The 12,390-nt window shown below is 57.0% G+C and overlaps 1 protein-coding gene across 4 annotated transcripts in view; it reads right to left on the minus strand.

Moving 5' to 3' along the window:
- The window catches only part of LOC139240875 (SWI/SNF complex subunit SMARCC2-like), an 875,893-nt gene that overhangs the window by 659,240 nt on the left and 204,263 nt on the right, over positions 1-12,390 (minus strand). For all 4 annotated transcript variants that reach the window (XM_070869382.1, XM_070869381.1, XM_070869383.1 and 1 more), the window contains exons 12-13: positions 8,143-8,202; positions 5,540-5,577 (exon numbers count right to left, since the gene is read on the minus strand). In XM_070869382.1, coding sequence (XP_070725483.1) covers positions 5,540-5,577; positions 8,143-8,202 — 98 coding nt within the window. The remainder of the gene's footprint in view (positions 1-5,539; positions 5,578-8,142; positions 8,203-12,390) is intronic.

The following is a 12,390-nucleotide window of genomic DNA, read 5'->3' on the forward strand; positions in this document are numbered from 1 at the left end:
CTCCCCCCTCCCCCACCGACGCTCCTCCCCCCTCCCCCACCGACTCTCCTCCCCCTCCCCCACCGACTCTCCTCCCCCTCCCCCACCGACTCTCCTCCCCCTCCCCCACCGATGCCCCTCCCCCCTCCCCCACCGACGCTCCTCCCCCCTCCCCCACCGATGCCCCTCCCCCTCCCCCACCGACGCTCCTCCAGACCTGATCCTCCCCACTCCCCCACCCACGGTCCTCCCCCTCCCCCACCGACGCTCCTCCCCCCTCCCCCACCGACGCTCCTCCCCCCTCCCCCACCGACGCTCCTCCCCCCTCCCCCACCAATGCTCCTCCAGATCCGATCCTCCCCCCTCCCCCACCGACGCTCCTCCCCCTCCCCCACCGACGCTCCTCCCCCCTCCCCCACCGACGCTCCTCCCCCCTCCCCCACTAACGCTCCTCCCCCCTCCCCCACCGACGCCCCTCCCCCCTCCCCCACCGACGCTCCTCCAGACCCGATCCTCCCCCATCCCCCACCGACTCTCCTCCCCCCTCCCCCACCCACGGTCCTCCCCCTCCCCCACCGACGCTCCTCCAGATCCGATCCTCCCCCCTCCCCCACCGACGCTACTCCAGACCCGATCCTCCCCCCTCCCCCACCGACGCTCCTCCCCCCTCCCCCACCGACGCTCCTCCTGACCCGATCCTCCCCCTCCCCCACCGACGCTCCTCCCGACCCGATCCTCCCCCTCCCCCACCGACGCTCCTCCTGACCCGATCCTCCCCCTCCCCCACCGACTCTCCTCCCCCCTCCTCCCCCACCGACTCTCCTCCCCCCTCCCCCACCGACGCCCCTCACCCCCTCCCCCACCGACGCTCCTCCGGATCCGATCCTCCCCCCTCCCCCACCGACTCTCCTCCCCCCTCCCCCACCGACTCTCCTCCCCCTCCCCCACCGACTCTCCTCCCCCTCCCCCACCGATGCCCCTCCCCCCTCCCCCACCGACGCTCCTCCCCCCTCCCCCACCGACTCTCCTCCCCCCTCCCCCACCGACGCCCCTCCCCCCCTCCCCCACCCGACGCTCCTCCCCCCTCCCCCACCGACTCTCCTCCCCCCTCCCCCACCGACGCCCCTCCCCCCTCCCCCACCGACGCTCCTCCCCCCTCCCCCACCGACGCTCCTCCCCCCTCCCCCACCGACTCTCCTCCCCCCTCCCCCACCGACGCCCCTCCCCCCCTCCCCCACCGACGCTCCTCCCCCTCCCCACCGACTCTCCCTCCCCCCTCCCCACCGACGCCCCTCCCCCCCTCCCCCACCGACGCTCCTCCGGACCCGATCCTCCCCCCTCCCCCACCGACTCTCCTCCCCCCTCCCCCACCGACTCTCCTCCCCCCTCCCCCACCGACGCCCCTCCCCCCTCCCCCACCGACGCTCCTCCCCCCTCCCCCACCGACTCTCCTCCCCCTCCCCCACCGACTCTCCTCCCCCTCCCCCACCCGATGCCCCTCCCCCCTCCCCCACCGACGCTCCTCCCCCCTCCCCCACCGACTCTCCTCCCCCCTCCCCCACCGACGCTCCTCCCCCTCCCCCACCGACGCTCCTCCCCCCTCCCCACCGACTCTCCTCCCCCCTCCCCACCGACTCTCCTCCCCCCTCCCCCACCGACGCTCCTCCCCCTCCCCCACCGACGCTCCTCCCCCCTCCCCCACCGACGCTCCTCCCCCCTCCCCCACCGACGCTCCTCCCCCCTCCCCCACCGACTCTCCTCCCCCCTCCCCCACCGACGCTCCTCCCCCTCCCCCACCGACGCTCCTCCCCCTCCCCACCGACTCTCCTCCCCCCTCCCCCACCGACGCTCCTCCCCCCTCCCCCACCGACGCTCCTCCCCCCTCCCCACCGACGCTCCTCCCCCCTCCCCCACCGACTCTCCTCCCCCCTCCCCCACCGACGCTCCTCCCCCTCCCCCACCGACTCTCCTCCCCCCTCCCCACCGACTCTCCTCCCCCCTCCCCCACCGACTCTCCTCCCCCCTCCCCCACCGACGCTCCTCCCCCTCCCCCACCGACGCCCCTCCCCCTCCCCCACCGACGCTCCTCCCCCCTCCCCCACCGACTCTCCTCCCCCCTCCCCCACCGACTCTCCTCCCCCTCCCCCACCGACTCTCCTCCCCCCTCCCCCACCGACTCTCCTCCCCTCCCCCACCGACTCTCCTCCCCCCTCCCCCACCGACGCTCCTCCCCCCTCCCCCACCGACTCTCCTCCCCCCTCCCCCCACCGACGCTCCTCCCCCTCCCCCACCGACGCCCCTCCCCCTCCCCCACCGACGCTCCTCCCCCCTCCCTCACCGACGCTCCTCCCCCCTCCCCCACCGACTCTCCTCCCCCCTCCCCCACCGACGCTCCTCCCCCCTCCCCCACCGACTCTCCTCCCCCCTCCCCCACCGACGCCCCTCCCCCCCTCCCCCACCAACGCCCCTCCCCCTCCCCCACCGACGCCACACGCCCCTCCCCCACCGACGCCCCTCCCCCCACCCCCACCGCGCTCCTCCCCCTCCCCCACCGCGCTCCTCCCCCTCCCCCACCGACGCTCCTCCAGACCCGATCCTCCCCCTCCCCCACCAACGCATCTCCCCCCTCCCCCACCAACGCTCCTCCAGACCCGATCCTACCCCTCCCCCACCAACGCATCTCCCCCCTCCCCCACCAACGCTCCTCCAGACCCGATCCTCCCCCTCCCCCACCAACGCATCTCCCCCCTCCCCCACCAACGCTCCTCCAAACCCAATCCTTCCCCTCCCCCACCGACGGCCCACCCCCCTCCCCCACCGACGCTCCTCCAGACCCGATCCTCCCCCTCCCCCACCGACGCTCCTCCCCCCTCCCCCACCGACGATCCTCCGGACCCGATCCTCCCCCTCCCCCACCGACGCTCCTCCCCTCTCCACCACAAAAGCTCCTCCGGATCCGATCCTCCCCCTCCCCCACCGACTCTCCTCCCCCCTCCCCCACCGACGCTCCTCCCCTCTCCACCACAAACGCTCCTCCCCCTCCCCCACCGACTCTCCTCCCCCCTCCCCCACCGACGCTCCTCCCCCCTCCCCCACCGACGCTCCTCCCCCCTCCCCCACCGACGCTCCTCCCCTCTCCACCACAAACGCTCCTCCCCCTCCCCCACCGACTCTCCTCCCCCCTCCCCCACCGACGCTCCTCCCCTCTCCACCACAAACGCTCCTCCCCCTCCCCCACCGACGCTCCTCCCCCCTCCCCCACCGACGCTCCTCCCCCCTCCCCCACCGACTCTCCTCCCCCCTCCCCCACCGACTCTCCTCCCCCTCCCCCACCGACGCTCCTCCCCCCTCCCCCACCGACGCTCCTCCCCCCCTCCTCCACCGACGCCCCTCCAGACCCGATCCTCCCCCTCCCCCACCGACGCTCCTCCCCCCCTCCCCCACCGACGCCCCTCCAGACCCGATCCTCCCCCTCCCCCACCGACTCTCCTCCCCCCTCCCCCACCGACTCTCCTCCCCCCTCCCCCACCGACGCTCCTCCCCCCTCCCCCACCGACGCTCCTCCCCCCTCCCCCACCGACGCTCCTCCCCCCTCCCCCACCGACGCTCCTCCCCCCTCCCCACCGACGCTCCTCCCCCCTCCCCCACCGACGCTCCTCCCCCCTCCCCCACCGACGCTCCTCCCCCCTCCCCCACCGACTCTCCTCCCCCCTCCCCCACCGACTCTCCTCCCCCCTCCCCCACCGACTCTCCTCCCCCCTCCCCCACCGACGCTCCTCCCCCCTCCCCCACCGACGCTCCTCCCCCCTCCCCCACCGACTCTCCTCCCCCCTCCCCCACCGACTCTCCTCCCCCCTCCCCCACCGACGCTCCTCCCCCCTCCCCCACCGACTCTCCTCCCCCCTCCCCCACCGACTCTCCTCCCCCCTCCCCCACCGACGCTCCTCCGGATCCGATCCTCCCCCTCCCCCACCGACGCTCCTCCCCTCTCCACCACAAACGCTCCTCCCCCTCCCCCACCGACTCTCCTCCCCCCTCCCCCACCGACGCTCCTCCCCCCTCCCCCACCGACTCTCCTCCCCCTCCCCCACCGACTCTCCTCCCCCCTCCCCCACCGACGCTCCTCCCCCCTCCCCCACCGACGCTCCTCCCCCCCTCCTCCACCGACGCCCCTCCCCCCTCCCCCACCGACTCTCCTCCCCCCTCCCCCACCGACTCTCCTCCCCCCTCCCCCACCGACTCTCCTCCCCCCTCCCCCACCGACTCTCCTCCCCCCTCCCCCACCGACGCCCCTCCAGACCCGATCCTTCCCCCCTCCCCCACCGACGCTCCTCCCCCCCTCCTCCACCGACGCCCCTCCAGACCCGATCCTTCCCCCCTCCCCCACCGACGCTCCTCCCCCCCTCCTCCACCGACGCTCCTCCGGACCCGATCCTTCCCCCCTCCCCCACCGACGCTCCTTTAGCTGGACCCGATCCTCCCTCCAACCCCGCTCCGATCCTCTCTCCCCTCACAATCATCCTCCGACCTCCAACCACCCGCAGCCCCCGCGTGATCCCTCCCTCCCTCCTCTCTGTAGCCTCGTGCAGATCTGGCTGGCTGTGGGTGGGAAACAGGGCTTTGAAAGGCAAATCAGGCCCTGCCATTAAATTCGCTTGGCCTGCGGAAATCCATTCTCCTGACCGCTTCCCCCCTACCCCACTCACGACCTGCCTCCAGATTAAAAACCTTTTAAACTTAATTCCTCTGGGAAAGCAGTGGCGAACCATGTAAGCCATTATACTGATGGTTTGGTGTAAAGATGCTCACAACTAAGGATCTCTGTGAAGCTATCTGCTAATGAATGTGTGCTTCCTGTCCGCCACATTCGAGGCTCAGTAGCCGTTTAGTGCCCAAAAAATAAATGTTATGTAGTTGAATTTCTCGGCCTTACATTGCAGCAAATAATTAGTCAGTGGAATGTATCATGATGTGCAAGCAGATAGCGTGCTCCAAGTGCCTGTATGTTTTGAAACATTCATGGGAAAGCTGCCCACGATACAGAACACTGAAGTGTTCCTGGTTCTCACCCTACCAGTTGTGGAGTCTGCATTGGGGCCAGAGCAGCAGCAGGCAGAGTGCGAACCAATGGCTACACAGAGGACGGCATGGATTGCAGTTAGCCTGCTGGTTGTCGAATTAGTATCCCTGATGAAGGAATTGCCCAACCTCTGGGGTGAGACCGGCTCTCTCGGTTTAGGAATTGCGCAATAAACTAACCCAATGAGAAATTTAAAAAGGAGAATATCCCTCTGCCTCTTTGCCATTTTAGGCTTGCACTATTTCAGTGACCCAATACTTGCACAATCAATTATCAATGCATACTACCCCATTTCTTCAGAAAAGCTGGACTCAGTGATGAGTGCCACTGTTGGTACAACCTTCTAAAATAGCAACTCTCGCTATTCTAAAAAATGTTTAAAAGCAAACAAAAAACTGATGAAAGGGAACCGCTCCCCGCAGAACTAACAGCAGAGGTGCGACAGAGTCCACAGGAACGATGCATAAACAACACTCTTACCTTGCCTGCAGTCTCCAGATTATCATCCTCTTGTTCATCTGGAAGAGAAAACAGACATCAGTACTGCTTCAACAAAAGCAAAATACTGCAGATGCTGGAATCTGAAATAAAACCCCAAAATGCTGCAAATCTCAGCAGGTCAAGCAGTATCTGTGGAGAGAAACAGAGTTAACGTTTCAGGTCGGTGACTCTTCGTCAGAACTGGAAAAGTTTGAGATGTAGCAGAAATGATGGTAAGTACTGCAGGGAATCGAATACGGCCAGGGTGATCGCCTGGACTAGTTTTGATCGCCTGGGTGGGTAGGAGAGGAATTTTCCCAGATTTTTTTCCTCAATGGGCCTGGGTTTTTATCTGGTTTTTGCCTCTCCCAGGAGATCACACGGCTCCGGTTGAGGTGGAGTGTAGAATGTTTGAGTATAAGGGGTGTCGCAGTTGTGTGAGGTGGACTGGTTGGTCTGGGTGCTCTTTGCCTTTCTGTCATTGTTCATTGCTCACTGGTTTATATGTAATCTTCAGGGCTGCTGACCGAGGGCCGTGTGGCTCTTTGTCGGCCGGCGAGGACACAATGGGCCGAAATGGTCTCCTTCTGCGTTGTAAATTTCTATGTTTCTATGTTTAAGGAAGTGCAGGGACAGTGAAAGTGGGGGGGGGGGGGAGGAGAGGAAAGAACAAAAGGGAAGGTCTGTGATAGGGTGGAAGGCAGGGGAGAATAAGAGACAAAAGGGATGGTGGGCAAAAATGAGATGGTAATGCTATAAGTTAAGAAACAAAAGATGAGTCTAGATGGGGTGTGAATGGCAGATGACCAACATGCTCCACCCTTTGTCTATGATTGGTCCCCTTGGAAGATAAGCCAGACCCTGAAGTTTCACAGGAATGTGCCACTGGAACCGCCCATCCCAAGGTCTCACTGACTTTGCAAATTGTAACTCGACTTTGACTTCCAGGAGTGAGAGAGGACAGCTCCCCAGAAGACAGCAAGGGCCAGCCAAAGTGCCTTACCCCAGTCCCAGTGCATGCCTCCCCCAGCCAAAGTGCCTTACCCCAGTCCCAGTGCATGCCTCCCCCAGCCAAAGTGCCTTAGTCCAGTCCCAGTGCATGCCTCTCCCAGCCAAAGTGCCTTACCCCAGTCCCAGTGCATGCCTCCCCCAGCCAAAGTGCCTTACCCCAGTCCCAGTGCATGCCTCCCCCAGCCAAAGTGCCTTACCCCAGTCCCAGTGCATGCCTCCCCCAGCCAAAGTGCCTTACCCCAGTCCCAGTGCATGCCTCCCCCAGCCAAAGTGCCTTACCCCAGTCCCAGTACATGCCTCCCGCAGCCAAAGTACCTTAGTCCAGTCCCAGTGCATGCCTCCCCCAGCCAAAGTGCCTTACCCCAGCGCAAGGGCATCCTCCCATCCCCCTCCCCACCGTAGATGGAGCAGGCATTGTGTACGGATTGTTAACAGTTTTATTGGGTATGAAATGAATAGTGACAGTGTCGTGACTTCTGGATTTCATTCATTCCAACGATATCTCTTGTAACACACGCATCAGGGGGTTGGAAGAATGTGATCCATCTTCCCCCCACCCGTGTTTCTTTCCCCCCCCTCCGACCCCAAGCCTCTCTTCCACCCCCCCCCAGTCTCTCTCTCTCTCCCAGCCTCTCTACCCCCCCAGCCTCTCTCTCCGCCCCCCCACCAGCCCCTTTCTCTCTCCCCACCCGCAGCCTCTCTTCCCCCCCCCCAGTATCTCTCTCTCTCTCTCCCCCAGCCTGTCTCTCTCCTCAGCCTGTCTCTCTCTCTCCCCGCCCCCAGCTTCTCTCTCTCTCTCCTCCAGCCTCTCACCCGCCCCCAGCCTCTCTCTCCCCCACCCCCCAGCCCCCCAGCCTCTCTCTCTCTCCCTCCCCCAGCCTCTCTCTCCCCTCCCCCCCCCCCGCCCACCCCCAGCCTCTCTCTCACTATCGGCCCCAGGCTGGCCTGCATGGGGAGAGAGTTGGAACCTCAGGTCCTGCTTCCCGGCACCATGCGGGAATGATTCGGGCCGGGGGGGGGGGGGCGGAGCTTATTGCCTGTCGGTCACAAAAAAGTGCAGATTGGGCGGGCGGGCGGCTGCAGGTTTGTCAAAAAAAGTGCAGTACAAATAGTTACATCGATAAATGAACTAGATAATATATCTTTGAAGGTGTTAGATGAGGAATAAATGTTGGCCAGGACACCACCCTGCTCTTCTTTGAGTAGTGCCATGGGATGTTCAACATTCACCTGACCAAGTAGACATTGGTTTTACATCTCATCCAAAAGAGGGCACCTACAACAATGCAGCACTCCCTTAGTACTGCACTGGAAATTCAGCCTAGATTATGGGCTGGAATACAATTTAAACCCATGACCTTCTGAGCCAGAAGCAAGGGTGCTATAATTGTTTTTGATAAAATTTAGATAGAGAGATAGATCAAGGGATAGAGATAGATAGGTGGAGAGAGATAGGTAAATAGATCAATTGAGAGTGACAGAAAGATAGAGGTAGAGATAGATAGGTGGAGGAGAGGGAGAGGGAGAGGTAGAGGTACATAAGTAGAGATGGATAGACAAATAGTTAGATAGACAGATAGATTATTCTTTACCTAGATCAGTCATGGTGCCACCTTTCACTGGAGCAGATTCAGAATCTTTCTTCGTGTTCACTAAAAGACAAAATCTGAAGATATAAACATTGCAAAGTATTCTACAACTGCAAACATTCACAAAGGATCCCAGAGTCTGCGATAAACCCACAGCAGGTAACAAAAATGAACACTGCAAGTTTGAAGGGAACTGTACCCAAGTTCACTCATGTTATTTGAGCTTCCTTCTCTACTCCCACACTTTAAAGAGACACTGAAGACTGTTCTGTATCTAAGTTTGAAATCAACATTCAACTGTAATCTGAGCCTTACCAACCAATCTGATGACAGTGTGAAGTGTGCTTAGTGTGTTACTGGTTGGCAGTGTGAGACATCACTAACCTGTGGGGGGTGGATGAGTGACTGTGCTCTCCTGATTGCATATGTTAAAAACCTTGGGAATGGATTATACATACCAATTTATTCAAAACAGTCTCTTATCAGAAAGATAGGTTACCTACCTTATACGGTCTTTTTCGTTCTTCAAACGAGAAGAATTCTCCACACACCACTATATAAAAGTCTAGCTCGATAAGTTCTGGGGAAACCATTTGCTTAGCACACAAATAAAATGTGTGAATGAAGCGTATCATATAAAGAAAGAAGGCTCTAGAAGGTAGGTAATCTGTCTTCACTTAAACATGCTTCATGTAATGTCAGAGTGTACCAAAGCAGTGCAAATTCAGGACAAGGAGCCTACTTCTGAGGAGCGATAACAGCAGCTACCAGAAATCTGCTAAGTTCGCTATGGTGTGTAGCAATCAAGTCCAGACAGTAATGCTCAGTAAATATGTGAGGATTACTCCAGACGGCAGCTCTGCGAATAGTATCAATCAAAGCCTGATTGAGAAATGGCCAGGAAGTGGTAATGAAACAGGTGGAATTACCTTTAACCTTCCAGGCTTCTTTCCTGTAAGATGATAATGCAGAGTACAGAACCAGCCACTGAGCTATCTGCTCGTTGCTCATTGGCTTGTCTTTGGTCTCAAAACATCCAAAACTATTTTGCACAAGAGACACGGTCATTAGATCTAGCACATGCATTGAACATGTATTAAGGTGCTGTAATATTATGCGCTAGTGTTCATGGAGCAGTTTCAATTTTGCTTGGGCTCCTAAAATTGATGAGCAATGAATTCAGCCTTGGTTTTAATCGCACACAGCCCTCCTGATACTCAAATAAAAGATGGTTTTCAAATAGCAGATGGTGGTGCAATATTGAGCAACGTAGCAGATGTTGAACTGAGATACTCAACTGTTTCAAAGACCACTGCAGCAAGTCTCAGTATGCTGGACATGCTGAAGCAGAAACCGGAAAGGAGGAATAAGGAGGTCCCAGGCAACAGGAGGACCACCAAAACTCACTGCTATCCAGGGCTGTGAATCAACCACAGGGGACAGAGCTTCATTTTGTAAGGAGGCTATGCTTCACGAGGGATGTCACAGAAAAATGTGTGCATTCTTCCAGAATCAGCAATGCATTGCCAGTAGTGATAAAAGTAAAGGCTGCACCAAATGTTTATGCCACAAGGTCGTTCCAGGCAGCAGCAGGAGGAATCACAACAATTAGCTAGTTCGCTGTATAATATTCCATAAGGAAGGTCACAGATGCCCTGTTTTGACATGCTAGTGGTTACATTACATTCAATGCCAGGATGTAAGAGTAGTTGCAGAGGGAGACAGGGTGCTTTTAACTGAGGTGCCAACTGCATTCATGCACCTGTACAACATTCTATGGCCATCAGGAAACCATCTCACGTTGAAGAGAAAATAAAAATCTTGCATTGATATAGCGCCTTTCATAGCTCCAGGACTTAGAATTAAATAGTTTTGAAATGCAGTCACTATTGTGATATAGGCAAACATTGCAGCCACTTTTTGCGCAATTACTGATGTGCAGATGGTCTGAGAATTCTTCAAGTCATTGCATAGCTTTCAGGGATGGTCAACAAGGCCCCTATCTTAATGGAACTGCACGTTCCCCAATTAGTCTGGGATGACAACTGGTTGAAAGTTGGCTCCTCAGAGACATGGGGGTAATTTTTACCATGACCGTTTGAGCAGTAAACTGGCGTGTGGATAGCCCGCCCTTTATAGACCCCGCTTTATTTTCATTTCATTGCTTTGAATGGAAATGAAAGTCGGGCAGGTGATCCGTTCCGCCAGTAATCCATTCATGGGTAATCTATTCAAAATCTAACCCCTGACACTGCTATACAAGCTCTGTACCACACAGCAAACAGTCTTTTAGGAAGCAAATGTGAATGATAAGAATCTTGCTAAGCAGACATTTGGCCTGCTCAAACAGTTCCGATGTTTGGGCTGCACTAGAATGCCTTACAATATATGCCAGAGAGAGAGTTGGAAGAATGGCAGTGACGTTCTGCATGCTGGACACTGCCATGAAAAAAATTATTCCATCTAATTATGGATGAGGAGCATCAGGAGGAGGACGTTGATGATGGCAAGTTAGCAGAAGATGAGGAGCTACTGCTCCTGCAGAATGGACTCACTAGGCTATCAATGAGCTAATTTTGTATTAAAGCTTGTTAAAACCAACTATTAGGAACCATTGTATGAACTCACAAACCTTAATTTCTTATTCTTTCACAATTATTTTTATTATTTTGCTTCTCTTTATATTATGAAGATAAATGCAGAACTAATGACTGCAAACTTTCAGTGGATATGTTGTGTCTCTACTTCAGTAAAGGAAGAACTTGCATTTATATAGCGCCTTTCATGTTTTTAGGATGTCTCAAAATGCTTCATAGTCAATTAAGTACTTTTGAACTGCAGTCGTAGGCAAAAGCGGCAGCCAATTTGCGCACAGCAGGATCTAACAAACAGCAGTGAGATAAATGACCAGATAATCTGATCTTTTGCTGACTATGGTTTAGGGATAAATGTTGACCAGGATACCAGAGAACTCTCCTGCTCTTCATATCATGGGATCTTTACCGTCCAACAGTGAAACAGGGTCTTGGTGTAGTACTTCATCCGAACCAAGTTTCCAATAATGATGAATATGTTGTATGCGTTTAGCACGAGATGCCTCTGTGCTGTCCCATTGTCCTATATGTACTAAGGCCCCAGGTTCTTTCTCCTATACTACTTCTAAATGATACTTTATTGAAAGGGGTAAGCATGGAGGGTTTCTGAACATCTGCTTGTGATTCCTCTGGCCATCTACTCCTGTGCACTATAGACTCAGATGATGTTGCCCGTGTGCCAAGAATAGCCTGTTCAATTGCAGCTGTGAGGCCTGTATACTTCGACCAGTTTCTCCTGTCACTTGCTGGAAAGGGACTGGTGGCAATTTTCAAGCCACCTGATCTTTTGGTCATACGCCCCTACTGGAGATTGAGTCATCATGTCGACTACAGCTCTCTGTTCAAGCACAGACTATTGCACTGCAACAAGTTCTCCGAATCCCTCGTTCATGGCTGCCTGAATTATGCCTCAAAGCATGTTATTACATCACGTACTATGGATCTCGCAAAGTCTCGGCATCATCACGAGAGGTGCTCCAATTGTGCTTGTCTTCTGCATGCCTGAGGGCTTCCTCACAGATGCCACAAATGTTACTTGCTGTTCAACAATGCAAAACTGGGCAGTAGATTTCAGAATGCTACTCAGATCATCGTACATTTTACTCTGGAAGAAGACAAGTCCCCGCTTCGCCCGTCCGTGCTCAGAAAGTATGCTCCGTTTTATAGCTGACAATCATAAAGCATCTGGGCAACACCTGTGGCCATGCAAGGCCTCTGCTCAGCCCAAGCCAGTCTGCCTTCAACCATCACCTCTGCCCTATCCTTATCTAAGTAATTGAAACCATCCATCTGAGCTGGTACCCGCTTATTGTTGTGTCAGTGATGCAGAATGCAATGCTGAGGCTTTCATGTCCAGAGTGACCACTTGATGCTTCTAGGATTCAGGCATTTCTATGGAAACAGAAACTGACACACGATAAATGCATGCGCAGGGTTAGGAACATTTTTTGCTGCACAAACAGTAGGTGCTATTTTTCGTGATGAAGTGCAATCATTGCTTAACGGTATCCATTAGCGCAGTTAATTGTACAAATCAACTTGTGCTCATTTCATTTCGGCCAAATTGCTCATCACCCAGCCCTTCTAAGAACTCTAATCCTATGATTTCCATCATTGCTTTTTGAAGCAGGTAAGAATATTTGTGCCACTAGCTATT

Source organism: Pristiophorus japonicus, chromosome X (assembly GCF_044704955.1).
Source record: "Pristiophorus japonicus isolate sPriJap1 chromosome X, sPriJap1.hap1, whole genome shotgun sequence".
In the NCBI taxonomy this organism is placed as follows: domain Eukaryota; kingdom Metazoa; phylum Chordata; class Chondrichthyes; family Pristiophoridae; genus Pristiophorus; species Pristiophorus japonicus.